The following is a 21,237-nucleotide window of genomic DNA, read 5'->3' as shown; positions in this document are numbered from 1 at the left end:
CATTTCTGAAGATAAATACTTATATTTCATAGAATTCCATAAAAATGACTACCCAAGAAAGTAAATTGTGTAAATTCTCTTAAACTAAATTGTCTGTGATTTATGCCCAACATTCAGTATTTGGGTTGGCAGTTAAGTGCCATTTTCAATGCATCAAATTCCCAAATTAAGTTTCCCGTATCACATGGCCAACTTTTTAAAAACATACATCAGAAAGTTTCCTTACAAAGGGGCAGATCTATTCACTGGGATGGTTATGTTTAGGATAGAAAACTCAAAGGGTGTTTGACTGAGTAATAGGAGTACTTTGACAATGGGACTTGACGTGGAAAACTGTTATTCCACTAAGTGGGTTGCTCCCTGTGGATCTATACAGTGGGGAGAGCAGAGGGTCATGGAAGAGGTATTTTAAGCACTCTGGTTTCATAGTGTATGCTTGAGGGACAGAATAAAATGTATTCATCCAGCTGTTAAAGAATGAGGGCAGGGGTAGATAAAAGGACAAGTGAAGGCAAGGCGGAATTAGTACCAGTAAATGCTGTGAACTCAGTGTGCTTGTACCTCTAATCCTTTCCTTATCTACAGCTTTCAATTCTACCAAAAAAAGTCCTTATATTTTTTCCTTACTTCTAACCCATTAAAGTCCAAGCACCAAAGAGATAGAATTCCATATACGATCATGAATTTACACACACACACACATACACACAAACACACACACACACACACACACACACACACCCAGGCTGAGCCTTTGGTGCTATTGAAGAGAATTTAAACATTTTAAGATGTAAAACTAAACTTACATGATCTGAGGTATGGTAAAAATAATAATAATAATAAAAATTAAAAGTGCAATGAATAAGAAAAATGAAAGGGAAATCCACTTGTTACAAATGGGCTATAAACACATTTATAATTCATAAACTGTATTCAAATGGTTGTTTTATGTCTTATTAATTAAAATAATAAAAGTAAGAAAATATGCTCAATGCAGAGGTATGTTTTTTTAAAAAAACAAAAAACAAAAGTTAATAAAATATTTTTATCTGCATCAAAATATTCTTTGGAAACCAAAAATAAAAAATGTACCATGTATGTTTTTTCAGGTTGACCTGTAAAAGTCAGAAAAGTACATAGTTCCCATCATTTAACTTTCTGGAACCAGAGTACCAGGACGCGTCAAGCATAAAGCAAAAGGCTTTATGTGGCACTGAATTGAAGCAGTGCGCTCTTCATGTTGGTACAAAGAATTCCAGTTCAGTTCCTATCAGAAAACGTTTTTGTTTCAGTCAGACTGAAACAAATGACCTGGCTTCGATGCAGTGTAGTAGAGCTGAAGCTGTGTCCGAAACTCTGTCTTCAGGGCACTAAAAACATCTAGGGAAACTCTTGAGGGAACTGCGCGGTTCCTCACGGCCAAGATGAGAATTATCCAAAGCGAAACTTGAGTCTGTACTTCACCGGGCTGGGGCTTCTCCGAGATGTGGAAAGGGGGACCTTTGGCTTGATGGGGTTAGGTGGCTTTTTCTTTTCAGGAACAGTAACTGTGAAAGAAAGTTCCGGCTGCTCCGATTGCTTAAATCTTGGCAGAAAGTGAGTGGAGATGTGCTGGGGTTTAACCCGGGGGCTGCAGCCCCGTTTAGCTTTCCCCCTCTTGTTCAGGGCCACGTACCACTCCCGCCCTGTGTTCTCAGTTCTGTGTATCGCTGAGGCATAGGTGTTATAGCTGTTCTCTTGAAATCGCTCCCTGAACTTGCAGTCATCTGTAAATCTGGCCTAGGGAAAAAAGGGAGAAGAAGAAATTCAAGTAGTGAGAGTATTTTCAGCATGTGATAAAATGAGGTCTTGTACTGCAAAGAAAAACCAGGAATTCCATGGACCCTTGCCCTCCTATGGCATTCTCTTTTATAAAGACACATTTTTGATGCTTTAAAATGACTATGGTTCCCATATTCCTACTTTATTCACCTTTGTAATGCTGATTTCTGCTTACTATGTACAATCATGACATAGTTATCAGTGAATATAAAAATGATAAGAACTCTTCATATACTTAAATTCTGTTTCTCTTTAAATTACTTTGGAAGTTTTAGTTAAAAATTTAATGTTTAATGTAAAATCTGGCCCCTCTTAAGCCATCAAGAAAATAAATACTGCTGTGTTACTAAGCAACAATTGCTGGGTGAAATACACATTCATTCAGAGAAATGGAGTCACATTATGCTTTGAAACAAGAATACATTTTTCATTGTTACCAGTGTGATTCATGGTGCTGAGAGAGGGGTAGCATATGGCCCTATTTAAAGTTGCGTATGTTAGAGATCTTCAGGAAAACATGTATTTTCACACAGTGACGCAGGAGAGTGTGTGTGATGCCAGGAAGAGAACAGTTACCTTTTGGAGTCACTTGTAACACTTCAGCCAGATCTCTCTCTCATTCTCTCTCTCTCTACACACACACACACACACACACACACACACACACGACATCTGTCTTGGAAATACTCACAGAAGAATGGAAAAAGCAGAGAAGTACACATCCGTCACGGTGCAGCTTGATAAGCGGCATTATGACAGCGGTGTGCAGAGGGTGCAAGGAGAGCATAGAGGAAGGGCATCTAAGAGGATGGAGGTGGTGGGAAGAGGGCAGGAGAGTCTTCCTAGAAAAGGTGATGTTTGAGCTGAGTCTTCAAGTACACCGGGATATTAGTGAGGCAGGTGACGTGAGAAAGGATTTTCAGGGAGCAGGAACAGTGTGTTCCCAGGGCAGTATACGTACTTCAGTGGGACTTCCAATCAGGATGCGTGGAGAAAGAACAAGAGATGAGGATGACAAAGTTGTCCAGTACAAGCTCTGTAAAGGCTTATTTTGTCGTATGGAAGAAACTGAACAAGCATGGTCTGGGCAGAAAGCGTGAGTCGGTGTCAGATAGACACGCGATCAAATGCCAGTTCTCTCAATTCAGTTCTTAGGTTTAGGCTCCTTGTCCACAATCCTTACACCCATAGGGCTTTTGTGAGAATCAAAATATTTTTCTTAGGAAAGGATCTGGAGTTTTCATCAAATACAAAAGGGTCACAGGGGCCATAGGGAGTGGGTATAGCTCAGTGGTAGAGCGCATACTTGAGCTCCTGGGTTCGATCCCCAGTGTCTCCATTAAAAAATACGAAAGTGTCCATAACCCCCAAATAATTAGAATTCCTAACCCGGACTAGATGACCAGGTTTCACAGTTTCAGGGAGCACCATTAGTATAAACTTCCTGGGCTTGGGAGTATCAAATATTTTGACACCTATGTATGTATAAGAATACTAAACACATAGATAGATAGATAATCTTTCTATATCAAACCCAGAGATTCTCTGCTGGAATTAGAAGTCCTTTCATTCCTTCGCTTTTCTAATAATGCCAAATTTTCTTCTGCAAAACAGATCACAGCACTGTAATCTGAAGGTCTGAACACTGCAAGGCAATCTACATAGAACTACCGTTGATGGCCACACGGAGTTTTTGATTTGTGCAAAGTCCTGGCAGTATCAGAAGATAACCAGTTTCAGAGCATTTCCAACAGCGTATTTATCTTACGTATGGTAGTTTCCTCAAGTTATTTACATTCAAGTGTAGTTCAATCAATAAAGTTTTTTTTTTAAATATGAGGGCTATGGAACTATGTATGTAAGAACTCCACAAGTCTACTGGAGACTCCCTGGACAGAGTGTTTTAAAGATCCACTGCCTGTGGCTTTCTTGTCAGTCAGAAGCTACCAGCCCACATCTAGGATAAGGATACTATGCTGACTTCACTTCAGAAGAGCACACATTTATTGTTCCTGTTTTTTTTTTTTAATTAAAAAAGGCTTTCTTATAAGTCTAATATAAATTTGTCTGCTTAGCACTTAAAGGGACTTAAATGCTCTCACATTCAATTAGATGATCCCAAAGTTTTATTTTAAAATAAAAGCTATAGCCATCTGGAATATTTTCTGCTACATAAAATGACAAGCGTTTTCAAAAGGTGTAGGGGATTTCATAAAAAAAGAGTGGCAGGTATACTTATCCTGCCTCAAATTATTTTCTTAAAATGCATTCGAAAACATTTTTAAAAATGTACAATACATCATACTTTGACCTGACTTCCACCCCTGTTTCACACACAAAAAATTATTTCCTGAAATAGAGATAGCAGTGATTGCTTTTTGCAATTTTGACAGATTTTTTTCAAGTGTATTGCATTATTTAACCTTCTTTTTTCCCTGACAATGTCAAAGAAAGTAAAAAAGGAATATGTCTTTTTTTAATTGATGTGGCCAACAGACACACACACACACACACATACACACACACATACACACACACAGTGTATTAACCTATAGCAATTCCATCTTACAGTCTTTCATAAGGGTGAAAACCCACTGATGCCACTCCTTAAAATTTTTCTATCTAAAAACTTTCTCTTTTCCCCCCTCAAGATTCTTGTTCTAAAGTTCTTTCTTAAGAGAAGCCTTTAAAGGGATGGCTGTTCAGGCTGTCACCTAGGGTAGAGATGATCAGAACGCTGAGGACCCACACATGACTGGCAGGCCCTTAGCCATTCCAAATCCCACATTAAAACAGGAGTAAGGCAGTCAGACTGTTTTGGCTTTCTTAATTGACTTCTAATTTAATGTTTTGTCTGAAAAATTCTTCCAGCTACAATGGAACAGAACCATTTGAAACAAACATTTCAGTGAGTTATTTCATCAAGAGATCTAGTTTCTTCTGGACGGATCGACTGTTCCTGTCAGTATTCCTGGCCCTGTCCAGACAAGATGGTGACCCTAAGTGGTACATCTCTGTCCCTTGTGTTACAAATGAAGCATCTCTACAGTAGAGTCACCAGCAGCATAGGCATTTAAATATATATACTTTACCATTACACAATTTTGAATTATAAATGTTTCAGGCTACTTGTAATTTTTGAAATCATCTTTGAATTATAAAAAGTCCTTTAGCAAAATATATTGTTTTAAAATAATAGAACTGGATTATTTCCTTAGAAAAAGTCAAGTCGACATGAAGACTTTTTGAACAGCTTAGGTGCGAAGTAGAGTGGTAAATCACATTTCAAATAAGCTGAAATCAGGATTCAAATCACCTCCACCCGCCCACCATCAGCCATGACAACAAAATCAATCATTAAAATGTTTGTAAAGAACCCCATCTTTGTTTCAAATTCATTTTTTTCATAAATTTATTCAGCAGATGTTTATTGACTGTGTATCACTGTGTTAGTTGCCGCTTTTACAATGAAAAACAATATAGGCTTACAGAGAAAAAAATGTGACAATGAATATACATATGTTCATGTATAACTGAAAAATTGTGCTTTGCACTGGAATTTGACACAACATTGTAAAATGACTATAACTCAATAAAAAAAGTTTAAAAAAAAGAAAAAAGAAAAACAATATAGGCAAGGTTCTGCCCATGTTCTTTGTTGACTTAAATTATTTTTCTCTTTAATTTTCCTTGATCTTACAAGTGTAAACACAAGTCACAATCAACAAGCCATAACTGCAAAATTAAAATGAAATGTTTAAATCAGCTAATTTCTATGTAACTTACAATAGTCTTGATTGACAAAATGAATAAAAATTAAATAAACTACTTTCCTTTGAATGTCCAAATTACTCAGAGGTGGCTCAGGGGGACACTTTGCTTTGATTCTACTCATCTGACATAGTGAGGGCACACAGTGGATTTTTAGAAGAAAGGTGAAATTTAGTTTAAAGAAAGTAAAACTTAGATATTCCAGAGTAGACTAATTTTGCTTAATTGAAATCCAACGGTCAATTAATCCAAACAGAAAATTCTTCCTGAAACAATATTTTTAAAAACTTTCAAAAAGCTCCTAACACAGTTTTGTCCCTTAGTGAACTTGCCCTATGATGATTGAGAATCCTGTAGCAAATGAGTTGAGGCTATGCTAACACATCCCAATGCTCATTATGTGCAAATACAGACATAAATCTGCAGTATGTCAAAGAGGCATATAGAGAGCATTGAATCTGGATGAACAGCAGTCACAGCTCTCGAGTTTGTGGGGAATTTAATCAATTTTAATGCTTTATTTCACTTTGATTTGCCTCTTTCTTCTGAAAAATTTTATAAAGGAGTAATGGACTAAATACAAATAATTAAAATATCATAGAATATAGACTATTGTTAAATAATTAAAATATTGTTATAGACTGTAACAAAAACAATTATAGACCAAACTGTGCTGTAAGCAAAGTTTTCCTGCTGCATACATTCCTACTTCCGGTTCCCCTGCCTCCTTTTAGTGTTTTTTGGTTCCCACCCCTACTCCTTCCGATGGGACTGCCTGGGGCAGATGCCCCAGGCCCAGGCTGTTTTGGATGGTTGTGCAGGATGTCCCAGCACAAAGGCATCCACTTTGGTGGTGCGTGAAGTCTGAAAGCCAGACCCTGCTCCAGTTGCCCCCTAGCAGAGAAGCCCAGAGCAAGGCAGCATCTGCCCAGAGGGGTGCCCTTGACTCTTCATAAGCGTCTCATGGGTCAGTTGTGGCCATACAACGCTACCTCCAGAGCATGGCCATGTTTCCTGCTTGGCACTGGACATCTGTGCTTCCTGTATCTCAGTCCTTCATGCTGAACAGCCAAAGGAATATACAAGTTGGATTTAATAATCCCTCAACCTGAGGTAATATAGTGAAGAATGCCAACTACAGGATTTCTCCTCCTCCGAACTTGATGAGTTGACTTAAAACTGCTCAGGAACTCGTGAAAATGCACATTCCCAGGCCCTGGGTCCAGAGGTTGTTTTAGTAAGTCTGAGGTGAGACCCTGGAATTGCATCACGAACAGCATCCTGTGTGACATTCAGGGAGGTGAGGTGAGAACCACACTTGGAAAGGCAGGGGGTAGGGTAGGACTTTCCTTTCTGCTGCTCTAAATAGCTCAAAAAAGCTGGGCTGTTGAGGGCTCAAAAAATGTGCCGGGTGTCATTATTATTTCATTCTCACCATAATTCCATGACTCTTAGGATGCTATTATCTGATTTTCCATCCAGAAAAGTAAAGAAAAGGATTCATCTAAAGGCTCATGTTTATCAAGTGCCAGGATAAACCTGTGAGTGAAATCTCATCTACTAATTCCTAGCGTCAAGCTCTTTCTGTAGTTCTGCACAAACCCAAGGGCATCTCCTAGGCTTGTATAGTCCTACCTGCCCTGAATTTGCTCCATGATGAAATGCCGATGAAAAACAAGAGCCAATCCCCACACCATCCGAGACATAAAACACCATCTCTCACTTTAGGCTGAAATGGATCTTTGAAGCTATAAGTTGATCCATTATACCCAGATTTCTTCAATAAAATAGGCCCTCTAGCCAGATTTACATAGTACGACATTAAGGGAAAACTGACATTTACTGCAAAGACAGAGCTCTGAACCCATTTTTAAGCCTGAATTCTTAGGTATTCCATTTTACTGTGTAAACTGAAAGCTCTGGGAGGGCAAGGGGAGTTTCTATTCAACGCCTTGACACAGCTCATGGTCTTGACTGTAAGAATGGAGTGCTTAATAAATTATTTTTTGATGATGATGATAACTATTACTCAAGCCCCCATTCCCCCTTTCAATAAACATGTCCAGCTTTAGGGGCTGCTCACTCCTCACTCTGCCCCCAGTGCAGGAAGTCCTGTCCAGACTCTCATCCCCGGCAAGCCAGCTGGCACCCTCTGAAACCAGGAAAGGAGGACGTTCTAGTCCTTGCTCAGGGCTGATCAAGCACACATTCCATGCCTGTTTCGTAAACTCTGCAATTAGCTTTCCTTCCAAACATGATCCCCTAAAACCCTGAGAAACAGAAATAATTCCACCACATGCTTCTCTATGCATCTTTAAAATAAGTTAAAATGTTTTTCCCCAACAGGCAATGAGCTATCAAGCATACTTTATGAAAAGACCAAAGAATACATGATAATCAACTTTCCCAAGATATATATATATATATATATATATATATATATATATATATATACATATTTTTTTTTTCTTTTTAGAGAGAGAGAGAGAAAAAAAAAAAAGGCACAATAGGGATCTTAGAGATAAGATTAGGACCATTGGAAATCCTTGCCTCTTTAAGATCTTGAGCCTGGGAATTTTGCTTTCGGATTAGGTTCCTTGGAAAAACAAAAATACAGGAGATAAGGGACTACTGTATGCAAGACAAGTTTGAATCTAAAGAAAAAAAAAAGCCAACAATAAATGGGGTTTGAGGCTGGTCTAAATATCTGAGGGGGTCACAGCTGCCTGACCCCAAAATCAGAAAGTATTCTAAGAGAGACTGAAGATCTTCAAACAGCTGCCTGAGAGCAAATTCAGGAAACTCTGTTCTAACATTAAATGCTGGATACTTTCCAGGCACTATTCTAAGTGTTTTATATGTACTATCTCATTTAAAATGCTCATCTATAGCCGTGCATTGTTACTTTAGTTTTCTTCCTTTTATAGCTGATAAAACCAAGGGATAGAAAGATGATGTAGAAGGACACAATCTAGTTGTGTCCTTCACCACCACACTCATGAACTTTGACTCTTACATCTGGACCCACCTCAGATAAATCCAGAAAGGCTCCCTATGGGACTTTGGATAAAGACAACAAACCTGAGGAGAGAGCAAGAACAGAGTGAGGAGGGAGCATGAACAGACAAGCAGCCAGAGAGATAGAGGCAGAAAGAGAAGGATGCTCAGTCCCACAAAGAACGTCAGCCCAGAAATGAGTTAAGAAAGAGGACAGAGATCCCAGAGAAGGCTCTGACTAAACCTCATGGCTCTCAGGGAAGCAATTATCTGCTCCTACACTCAAAGATTCCCAAGGCGTCTTGAGAAGGAGACCAGACACCTCCATCCTTGTAGAGAATGCTGAAAAAACCTGCATGCTAAGCATTTGGCTTCATTGCCTGTTTAGGGTATACCAGTAAGGGTTTTAAGGAGAGTTGCATGTAGATTAATATGAGTTTGTAGACTGAATGCAGGCAGGGAGCAGCGCACACTGAGATGGTTGACCTTCGAGTAAAACTTCTCTCACCGAATTAACAAACTTAGCACACAAAGGAAATCAGCATAAATGTTGCCTGAGTCTAACTGTTCTAGGCTGATACTTCTGTTTACCACCTTTGTGTCCACCAACGATGAAGCATTTTCTACATGAAGATTTTCTGTGAACAAAACAGATCTCTGTTCTGAAAGTTCATTCTAAGAGGGTTTCCCCAAGCAACTCATCATCACATTGAAAACCAACATTTATAATACTTGGTGATAAGTTCTGTGGCAGACCCATCTCCACCTTTCTAGACTTTAAAATCAAGTACTGGAGATACAGAAGTAGATGGAAAAAAAGATCCCCAAGAAGAGGTTGGAATGAGAGAAAGAAAGAGAAACATGGAAAAATATTCTAAGGATGAGCCAGAATATTCAGAATATTCATTCTTTAAAATGTAATATAAAAATATTATTAAAATATGCAACTATTAATTCCTATAAAATAATAGCTGAAAACAGTGTATTTGTTCCAAACAAAACAAAATATCTTCTTTCAAGCTTTCCTCTATCAAGCATAATAGCATTTAAAGGAAGAGACAAGTTTGAAAGTATGTAATTCTGCTTCAATCACTTGTTAACTGTGTTCACTTAGGAAGATATTTAACATCTCTGAGACTGTTTCCTCGCCTAACTATGTAATGAGATAATGTGAGTGAAAGACCTTTCAAAGAAATATGCAAATACTTTATCTCTGCCTAGTAACTAACTTTTAATAGTCTGATTGTTACTATAAAACCCAAGTTGAAAATCTACAATTATCTATGAATATTTCTTGATACACTATGGATTTACTTTCCCCAGAATTATATGAATACTTTACATTTATAGTTCACATTTACACTGTAAATAGAACCCTAAAGTTATTGTCTATTAATTAAAAATTTTTCCAGTTTCATTGAGACATAATTGACATACAACATAGTGTAAGTTTAAGATGCATAATGCGGTGATTTTATGTATATATTTTTGAAACGATTATAAAGATACTCTTTAAATGTCTCAGCACAATTATTAATTTAAAGCAACTCACTAATAACATATTTAATCCTTAAAGTATAAGGGGGTTTAGCCTTTTTTAGTGGTGATGAAACTTTGTAAAAGCCAAAATTAAATAATTATATTTAAAGTTATAAGACCAACTTTTTAGCATGTTTAACTAGAAACTTAAAACAGGAAAAAAACATTTGGCATAAAACTGATCATTGTTAGGATTAAAACTACTTCTAAATTCAACTTCCTTTAAAGAAAATCCACTTTATAATTTAATTAGGTTTCCATTTAGAGAAGAAGTGCTAATAAAAGCTCAGATAAGAGAAAGTGGGCTTGGACAATTGGTTTAAAAAGAATCCACATAATCATAGGGCTTAATATTTTATCTACAATTCAGCTCAAAGTCATCAGAATGACTTTTATATCAAAGGGCTTCAGTGAGTGACAAGAGCAAGACTTGCTTTGTACTGTTTAAAAGTCATTATTCCATGAAATAACTTTAGCCTGCCAAGATGAGAAAGAATAACAGATGCTGTTTTTGCATTATCTGCATTATTTCGGCCAGCCATCCTTAGACATTTGGGTCAAGTTTCTGGAAATTTGTTACTTGCATTTGACAGAGGAATCATGTATCCTAACCTCTCGGTTTGACCTTTCTAATTGGCATCCATTTGTAATACTTCGCTTTCTGTTGCAATTATCCTTAAGCTGGCCCAAGTTAGTCTATTTTTTGCATGTACTAGGACATGAATCAGAGTATTTTAAAAATTTAGATTTTCACCAAAAACAAACAAATAAGAGAAAATTTCTTTTCAGGCATTGCATATTATTATGATGCTAGATGTTGAACATGTTTCAATCTTTTACAACCTTAAAGTAGATTGAGGAAAAGTTATTCAGTGCAGATGTATTTGACCATTGATTTTTATTCTGTATGTGGATTTTTTAAAAATCAAGTATTTTAAAAAATAAAATGGCATGTTCTACTTTCCCATAGCAATGCAGAACTTTGCCTCTTTTATAAAATTAATAATAAATAAATCAAAGAGTAATTACTTTGTGAATACTATATTATAGCTTGTTAGAATATAAATAACCAGCTCAGAAAATGAAATAGGTAAATCTGGTAACAATTCTTGCAATGGATGATCAAAGAAGTTGATGACTTTCCATTTATCTTAATATACTGAAATTTTAGTAGTTTATTACATTTAGATTATATTTAAATTATTATATAATAATATATAATATTTATTAAGCACTTACAATGTACCTAAAACTGTTCTTAAAGTTTAATGTATATTATCTCATTTAATCCTCAAATAACAGTAGAAATAGCTTGAATTCTATGATATCTATGATAACAAACCACCTTTAAATGCTAAGGAAAGGAAAACTAAAAGTCTTAAACATTGAACCAAGTGAAATTCTCCCTGAATTTTTTTAAAGGTCTGTAGGGTAAAAGTCATAATTAGTAAGTTTCAATTGATTGCACTTGATTAAAACATCTTATGTATTTCAAAACCTGGAAAAATGATATTTCTCCAATTTATTTAATGAGAATTAAAGGGAATAAGGATCAAAGGATTAGTTTTAAAGAAGAATTGCTGTTTAAAAAGATTTAGTGTGACAAAACCTAGTACACTACAGCAAAAGCATAAATCACTTTTAAGGACTGTGCTTAAGTACTAATACTATAATAAACAGAATCTGTGAGTGGGAAAAGTCAACTAAATGTATTTTATTATCTTTAAAATGTTTTAATGCTTCCCAAGTAATGCACATTTTGAGAACAAAACATAGAAATCAATGATTTGTAAATTGATTACAAAATGTATAAGTGGTCTGAAGAAAATTTTAAGAGTGTAAAATTAGTCTTCATAATTTTAAGAAGTTTTTGATGCAACAAAAATACAAGATAAAAATCCCTCAAATGAATCTAATAAAATTTCTCTATGACAGGTCAAGCTCATCTCATTATTGGTTTCTTCCCTCCGTATTTCTTAATTTGAATATGTTTTATTAGACTCCATCTTTGACATCATGATTAGTTTGTAAAATTAAGTAAAAACATGATCTACTGAACACACACACAATTCACCATAAACATGTTAACTGAAAATATAATATAATATACTATTTTCATAACATTTCTCCTCACTTGGACCATTTTAAAAAAATAAACAATGACAATCACTTAGAGAATGCTATTTTCAAGTACACTAATCCTTAAAACTTTTTGTGGAGTCTCTATTATCTTTTCAAGTAAATAAAATACTTAAATGATTACTTACAAAAACACATACAATTCTCTTGGTTAAAGGTACATATAATTTTACAAAAACAAAAACATTAAGTAATCTGGGCAAATTGTCCTATCTACCAATTTGGAAAATCATTTCATTCCAGTTTACAAATGTAAAATCTCTACAACACCTTTAGCAAATATAAAGTGGTTCTACTTACACTTGCATGGAGTTTTCCTTTTTTTGACATCGCTAAAAATTTGTTGCTGAAAACTCCTCGTATTCCTACAATCCCCTGAGACACAGCAAATATTTCCAAAATACCTAGGATGACAGAAATCCCAAAATAAAACACAGACTCCTCTATATATCATTGTGAAGAATTAAATTTCTGCATAGATTCTTTCCATTCTTTATTACTGTGATTTTTAAAAGTATTTAACATCCTTATTTTTTGTGACATTCATTATGTAAAAGAAAAAAATGTCTAGCACTCAAGTATTCTTTAAAATGATAAATTTCAAGGTTCAAAAATTTAGTTGTGCTTCATTAGTAATGCTTTTTTTTTCTTTACGAATATGTCACTTTTAGTAAGCAGTGTTTGACCATAGAATCTTTTCAAGTTCTAAAGGAATGGAAAAGACATTTTAAAATGTTTTACAAAATAATTCTCATGCATTGTTTTTGTCAGAGAAAATAGAGTACTTCTAATATTAAAGGATATAAAGATTGTACTCAGGACTAGTATAAACCTTGGAAAGCCTTGAAATGATACTTATTTAATAAAAGAAATCCCTCTTCTCAAATTATCATAATTATAAAAGTACAAATCAATATACATATCATGATCCATCATTTAGTGAGTAGCTCATTCAAAGATTACACATAACATACTGAAAGCAACATAAATAATTCGGGATTATTGGCTCAATGAAGTGTTTAATGGATTATGGTTTCAAACATCTTGCATTTTGAATGACTTTTCTGGAAAAAAATTTAATGAGGTATTTTATTACATTATTGTTCATATTTGGTATTTCATAGTATTATCAACTCGATGTCCTTCTGTCTTCTGTAATAATTTGAAAGCCCACATCCACTGGGTCAAGTGAGTCACAGACAACACTTCATAGAGAAGATGAAACTCAGAGTCTGTACATAATTGGAATTCCTGGCTGTTTACTGTGAACTCATATATAATGTTATATGAACAGGAGAAAAGCATAGTGCTTTTTATTAACAGCCTACAACAAATTAAAAAAAAAAAAAGGCCAAAATAATATAGTTCATTAAAGCTTTTAAAAAGGCACCTAAGAAGAAAGGAAGGAAACAAGCAAGGTTGGGAGGGAAGAGGGAAAAAACATCTCAATATTTCAATCTGTATCTTGAGCACATATTCTAATTAGGATATCTCAATAGGATTGTGTCAAATAGAGAAATTCACCATATTTTCTTAAAATAGCAGTCTTCCCCTGATGAATTTGGAGTACATAAAAATTATTCAATTTACCAAAAAGTAGTGTGTTGTGGATATACATATATAATACATAGAATTATATAGATGAATATCTTTACAGCACACTTATGTTGCACAATGTGACCTAATAACTATAATTGCAGCAAATCCTGCCACTTATTTATTCAATTTATTTTTAAGATTTGTTAAAAATACTTGATCAGAAAGTTCATGGAGGAACTATTGTTCTTGTGATAAGCGTGCTTAGCCTGGGGTAAATAAAATGCATCTCAAGAAAACTGCAGCTACCACTTTATTAGTGGATGTTTCTTTAAAATGAACAAAAAATATGTAAAAACTATTAGAAAGAACCTACTTTTGCTTTTAGGAAGAAACTCTTAAAAATATGTTTTATAAATTCATTTCTTCAAAATATTTTCAAGGTGCTATTTATAATAGATTTTGCTATGTGAATTATTTGACTGTGATGCTCACCCAAAGATTTAGAAGCATTATCATTTTATCAATAGTAACAAAGCACATAGAATGCTTTGTAAAGATAAACTTACTATTCAATATAATATGCTATAATAATATTATTAATAAAACATAAATAGAACATTGGATACAAAGTTATAGTTCTATCAAAATTACAGAATGATACTGAAAACAACATTAATAATTTTGGATATTTGGGAGATGAGGGGGTGAATGTGACTACTGTGTAAACGTGTATCAAAAAATGAGACAGAGAGAACATGAGAAATTGTCTATGTGTAGAATGACAGATGCAAAAGAGACAATATGGAGTTGATAGAAAAGGAGACTCGATTGTGTGTTTCCCCCAATTTACTCATAGTTTTACATTCTAGAGGTTTTTCTATACCATTGTCTGGAAAATCACCTAGTTTTGTAAATGCAAATCTATTGTGTATTAGTGAAAAAGAATACATGGTAGCATACAAGATAAAATTCTCATTAAGCATAAGTGTTTGCAGGCTAACATTTAAGAAGCCACAGAAAAAGGGATCTGTAAATACTTGTTTAATGGGAACACTGCTCTGCCTATGTAAACTGTTGGTTTCTGACAACACATTCTATTTTTAAGAAAGACCTATTTTTGACTCAGCTTGTTTCCCAACACACTATACATTCTGTATGTACATGTTATGTAAAATTTGCACTGTAATAAGTTTTAAATATGGGCAAGATGAAATCATATACGTGAAAGTGTTATTTCACTGCATACCGCATGGCTTCTTTTCTTGTAAGTTCCAGTATAAAAAATGTTACAATGCCTGGAAATAAAAGAATTTTATAATTTTAAGAAAATTCTATTTAATTGAAAGCTTAAAAATGTATTTTTACATGTATCATTCTATTTAAAATTATGAAGAATGCAGGAAAGAAAAAAGATGAGATTAGATGAAATAATAGTTTTTTCACAGAGGCAACTTTGGTATGATCTTCTAGATCTTAAGGTAATTATGCTGTAATATTGGGCACCCTGTTAAGATCATAGTCTCCAAAGTAACCCCCAAAGTTATTTCACAATGTCTTTTTTTCTAGAATATTGGAGCATATTCTGCAAGCCTCACAATTCAACTTCCTGCCTCCTCACCAAGAGATCACAGGCCTGTTGATTTTACTATGCCAAATCTCAGTAACTCCTTAAAGCATTTTAAACCAATGTGCATTAAATCACACATATATATAAATCCCAGAAAACATTTCTCTAAAACTGATTTTTTTTTCAATTTCAGTAATTTCCTCACTCTTATTAGGAGTCAGTAATAATAAACATGATGGGAATTTGCAATTCACATTAAGGGAGCCCAGATGGTGTCCCTAAACAAAACTGCAGATGGCCATGTGTGTCACACAGATCATAGATAGTCAATAAATTTGTTTGCTGAATTGGATTGTTTCTTTGACCTTCTCACTACCTCTCTTCCTTTTCAGGACACCCCACATGTACACCTGTATGGACACATGTTTTCATTCTCTCCTGCTATTTTGGCCCTCTAATGCTGAGGAGTGGGGCAGGGGGAGAGGATCAGTATAGTTAATTCATGTTAAAATGCAAGTGACAAAGTGTTCTCTTTCCTAGGGTGTTCACATTTAAGAGGATCAAAAGAAAAAAGCAGTGCTTAACTGAAGGGATTATTAGCTCTTGGAGGAATTTTGGGATTGATATCTAGGTTCAAAGATACAAGAACTTGGTGTCTCAGATTATACACACACTATTTAATCAACTCACTCACAAGCATAGGCATGTGTTACAAAGTAAACTTATTCCAGTAAGAAAATCAGTATCTAGATTTTTTTACTTAGTCCCCTCTAGAATTTTTAATATAATAGACTTTATTATCAGTGGTGGATCCAATTATGTAAACTTCTCCCTTTTCTCTTTTCTTAGTTAATAAGAATGACAGATACTCCATGTATTCAGAAGCTTTCAACAGCTCGTCTGAAAATCCTCAAAGAAAAATCATTTAAAAATGAAGTTTCTCTGCTTGCGTTCACACAGCAGGAGATATGTCATATCTTTATCAAATCCGAGTCTTAATAATCCAATTAATAATCCAGTCTTCACTGATTACGTTAGCAACATAGGAACATCCTGCTTGAGATTTTCTATATAGTAGATAAAGTTTCTGGTTTATTTAGTCTTTGGGGACTATATAAAGGTTGATACTACATGACATCAAAATTGATAGTGAATTCAGATTTTTTTAAATGAGTAAAACTGAGGGTTTGGCTTAGCCAAAATACATGATTGGAATTTCCATATTTTATGTGAACACTTCAGCTTTGTGTAGCTATAGCTTTGAGCTTTTGCTCCCTAAACTGACAACTACTTTATTGCCTATTCTTCAGTGGCTCAAGGTAAGTCAACAGGAGCAGTGTGTTGAAACTAAACTTGAAAGCATAATAATTGAAGCAAAATATGTTTCTATTCAGTACTAGGATTTTATCATCTGTCTTGACCATCTTTCTTCATCCTTCCCCAGTATTTCCTCATAATAAGAGTTTATGTACAATGAGACTGATTCTTTTTTCTGTCTTCAAAGCTTTGGAGAACTATTGTATAAGAGAACTATTGTATTTCAAAAACCTATGGCCAGTGTACTTCTGATGGTGAAACTAGAAGATATACACAGTTTGCAAAAATTAGTGTCCAATGATGGTTGTAAAACATTTATACACACATGTATTTATCTGTTCTGACAAACACAGAAAAATTTTGAGTTTAAAAGCAACTATTAGAATTCAGCTTCATGGCAAAATTTTGACTCTTTTCTGAAGTAGCAAGCTGTGACAGAATAATGTTTTTTTGTTTTTTTGTTTTTTATCATTGATAACTCAGACAGTAGAATTAGAAGATGAGGTAAAACTCTGATGTATCCTCTATGGTCCTCTTGGTCCCAAAACTCTCTTAGTGTCTCTAGAGAGACCTGGACAATTGTTTCCTCACACACTCTAACCAACAGTTTGTAAACAATGCCTTAGTTTACATATGAATCAGGGAACCATCAAGTGCTGTCTTCAAAGAGGTATATGACCAACTGCAATTGGCAGGTCTGTTTTTCTCTCACAGCTTCTTAAAGACAGAGATTCATTCTAAACTTCCAAATTACATGTTGTCCTTTTAACATGACATATTTCATAAATTCTCCATTGATCAATGGTTGCAAAATCGTATGAAATAGTGTTAGACACTCAGACATCACAAAACTGAAAATCACCATGATTTAAACAAGTAAATTTTACTCCTCAGTGAGAAAAACCTGTAGAAGGAAAAAAAAATCCCTCAATGAACCCCAAAGTAACCCAAATATCAAGTTTGGTGAGCTAGGTACCCTATGCTGGGTACACGAATAAATGGATGAATGAGTCAGTGAATGATCTCAAGCCATGTGAAAGATACAGACTAAACTCTGAAAGGCTGCTGTAAACTGGAATGAATTAGGAAAGTGTTAGTTAAATTAAGAAAGTTTTATTTAGGCACTTTAGTTTTGTTTATGAAACAAAACAGTGTTACAAAACAGTGTTACAAAACAGTGTTTTGTGCCTGTTCTTTGTTAGATACCTTTCAAAGTGGATTTTAAAATAAAATGTGCCTTAGAACTAACAAATACTGGCCAATGTCTTCTTTAGCTGAATGTATTCTTTGTTGAATTGTTCTCATTTTCTTTCCTATATTTTTCTACAACTCCCTCCACAAGGCCTTGTCTGCAAAAGTCCTTGTCTCTCATGGTTTCTTCCAAGTGAAGAGGATGAGTATCTTGGGAATAAGTCTGGTTTTCAGAGATCCGTAGCACACCAAAACACATGCCAGACACATCCTTTTACCCTCCCTGGGATCCAACCTGCTGCCCCTTGCAGGCTAACTCTAGATCTTCCCTTGGGAACACAGAAGTTATCCTCTGTTGAGGCTGCTTTCTTGGATAAACTACAAGAAGAACAGAATAGAAAGAGTGTTCCTGTAAGGAGAAAGGGGGAAGATTACTAGAAGTGGGGAATGAGATTTGAAGTCTGGAGCAGGGAAGAGTTGGGTGGGCCAAAATGAGAAGGCCAATGGAAACACTGAAATAGACATAACTCTTGTCGACCTGAGATCTTGGGAAATTGTCATTTGCCCTAATTGACCTTGCCTTTTGCCACCAAAGACGGTCAGTTGTTGAATAAGAGTGCAACGAACCTTAAAACATAAAAGTCAAGCCCCCCTAAGGAGAGTGTGGAAGGCCCTAGCATTCGGTGAGGGGATGTGGAAAACCCTCTCTGGGGTTCCGTGCTCCAGGTCACCTCGCCACATGCGACATAGCCAGCTGGAGCGGCAGAGACCGGAAGACTAGTCGGAGACAGGAGACGGGCGTGGACTCGCTCCCTTTCTGGTGGCAACCAGCCGCCGGCCCACCGACCCCCGACCGGAGAAGGTGTCAGATGCCAGCTCCGCTGTGGCGCCGGCGCTCCTCCGGAGCTTGGGAAAGAAGACACGCAATTGACCGTAGGGTCATCGGTTTAAAAGACGGATAAAGTTAAGCACACCTGGGAGCCACCAGGCTGACACTATGGGAGCCAGGAGACCCTGCGCAACGCTGTTTTCTGGCCACGTTTCCGCTCTCCCGAGTCTCTCAGAGGCTCCGACTGTGCTTCTATCTGCTAGACTAACCCCGGCTGGAAGAGCAATCCGGCCCTAAGGAGGAAAAGGCCCGCAGAGATACCCCCAGTCCCGCACACAACCCCAAATCATCTCTCCTCTTTGCAGCCTAGAGAGGCAGTGAGAGGAATCAGAGTGGTGTGGAAACTCAGATGGGGTAGAAAGGAAGAGGAGATGAGGAAGGAGGGAAAAAGAGGGAGCTAAAGAGAAAACTCAGAAAATTTTAAACTTGGCTTTAAAAAACCTACAAAATTTTCATCTACAAAATTGAATCGCCTCTGAGTTTCTTCTAAAATAAAGTTGTCCTTGGGGACCAAAGGCCGGCCACTCTTTCTCACAAGGTCTGGTCGTGGTCTCAAGATATTAAACATTGTTAAACCCAACTCCTGAATTCATAATTCGAATGTCCATCACGTCCTCCCCTCTAAACGTGTCCAGTTTTCTAGATCACGGTCTTCTTCGAAGCAAGGTATGTCTTGTCTCCCATGTAATACACACATATATAATATAAATATGCAAATATGTACATATTTATAATAGATATACAAGTATATATATTATATATAATATTAATTTGGGATTTATGGTAGTGGTTGTGGGGAGGGGAGTATGCGAGGTTTGATTATTCTTAAAAAAAACTATTATTTATGGGCAGGGAAAGGAGGTGCACATTGATGCTCAGTGTAAGATACTATTCTGGTAAACAGAAGCAGAAAGTAAACAGAAACTAGAAGAGGAGAAAGAAAATTCGTGTTTTTTCTCCAGGCACAGGCTGGAGCTCCTCTTTGGGACCAGGGCAAACTGGAAGCAAGGTGCCTGTCTGTACCAGCCTCCGGATAGCCTACACCTCAGGAATCTCCATTCCTCATAATCACAAGAGGGGTAAGCGTGTGCGCGCCGTGTAGACGGATCTCCACCCAACCTGCCCCGCCGTTTCCAGGGCCGGCTGGATCCCAGTGGCCGAGGCTCGGAAAGGTGCGCCTGTGGCCCAGGGAATAATCCGCTGTCCCTCCCGAATCTCCTGCCGCCCGCTTAGGACGGGTTTTGTAGGAGAGCAAGCAACTTACTTAACATATTGGCTTCGTGGGAGCCATTGACTTTGCCATCCGGGTAGATCTGCAGATGGAAACCGATGCCCACTCTGCAGTAGAGGCTGCCGGTCCGGCGCCCCGAGGGGCTCCACTGGAAACTGGTCTGCTCCAAGCCGCTTCCTTGGCTTCCCAGAGAAGCCGCGGGGGAGGAGGAGGCAGAGGAAGAAGAGGAAGACGTCGTGCTTCTGCTGCTCCAGCTGCTGCTGGCGCCTCCCGGGTTCCTAGCAGTGGCAGCCTGTCCGGGTTGCCCTTTGGGGACGAGGCGCTTCTCCCCGCGAGCCCAGGCGCTGAGGATCAGGTGGCTGAGCAAGAGGAGGAGGAGGAAGGACAAGCTCATTCTTCCAGCCGCGGGGGTCCTAAGTGCATCTTGTAGGGCTGGTTCTGGGCTCCGCAGCCCCCGCGCGGCTGCGTACCTCTGGCGCTGCCCCCCTCGCCGCACCGAGTGGACATAGCCTTGGGAAAGAGACAGGGAGAGGGGGTAGAGAGAGGGAGGCCACCCGAACGGATCTCGGCGCTGGCACTGGGATATTTATAACGCCAGTGATCTCACTGCTCCTTGCACGCCTGCGAAGCTTCCCCTCACCCGCCGCTTTGTGTACTCTCCGGCCGGTGCGGGGAGGGAGCCTCGCCGTCCCGGGGGCGGGGGTGTGGAGGAGGGAGGAGATGGGAGAGGGCGAGTGGGAGGAGAAGCCGGGCGGAGAGAAGCTGCACCCCGCCGCTGGGCGCGCGCACACCCGGGCCACGCACCCCAGCAGTTCTCACGCGCCACACGGCCATCCTCCACTCGAGCCAACGCTGCGCGGAATTCAGCTCCGCGCGAGCACTGTGTCCTCCCGGGGCCGCGACGGGAACGGGAGGTTGAGACGCGGGAGTGAATCTTGTCCTTTCCCACCTCTGCCGCACGCTTGCGTCCCAGCAAGGCACTCTCGTCTACCTAGGATCCAGCTTCCAGGTTCCCTTCCCTTTGCTGGGAGGACCAGACTATCACAACACTTGTCCCGGGAATCCCTCGGGAACTGCTCCCGCCGGGGATCCCAACGCTGCTAGTGCTTGCGACCAAGAGCCAAACAAGTATTCCCAGCCCAACTTGGGAAGGGTTTGGTGTGGCGCGGGGGAGGAGGGGACTGTTTTCGCTGTTGTTACTACTGATTTACTAAAGAGCTAATGAATGCATTTACT

The 21,237-nt window shown here is 37.7% G+C and overlaps 1 protein-coding gene across 2 annotated transcripts; it reads right to left on the bottom strand.

Annotated features, from left to right (window-relative positions):
- Positions 1-1,030: 1,030 nt before the first annotated feature.
- FGF5 (fibroblast growth factor 5) lies at positions 1,031-21,041 on the bottom strand. Of its 2 annotated transcripts, XM_010974044.3 has the most exons (3): positions 20,035-21,033; positions 12,568-12,671; positions 1,031-1,779 (listed from the first exon to the last, which is right to left on the bottom strand). In XM_010974044.3, the coding sequence occupies exons 1-3, from the start codon at positions 20,393-20,395 to the stop codon at positions 1,432-1,434; spliced, it is 813 nt and encodes a 270-aa protein (XP_010972346.1). In that variant the 5' UTR covers positions 20,396-21,033; the 3' UTR covers positions 1,031-1,431. The 2 variants fall into 2 exon arrangements, with proteins under 2 accessions (XP_010972346.1, XP_010972347.1); XM_010974045.3 differs by lacking the exon at positions 12,568-12,671 and having other exon boundaries at positions 1,630-1,779; positions 20,035-21,041.
- Between the last annotated feature and the right edge of the window lie 196 nt (positions 21,042-21,237).

This window comes from Camelus bactrianus, chromosome 2 (genome assembly GCF_048773025.1).
Source record: "Camelus bactrianus isolate YW-2024 breed Bactrian camel chromosome 2, ASM4877302v1, whole genome shotgun sequence".
Classification (NCBI taxonomy): domain Eukaryota; kingdom Metazoa; phylum Chordata; class Mammalia; order Artiodactyla; family Camelidae; genus Camelus; species Camelus bactrianus.
Note: the sequence above shows the minus strand (reverse complement) of the source record. Positions and strands in the feature narration are given on the sequence as shown.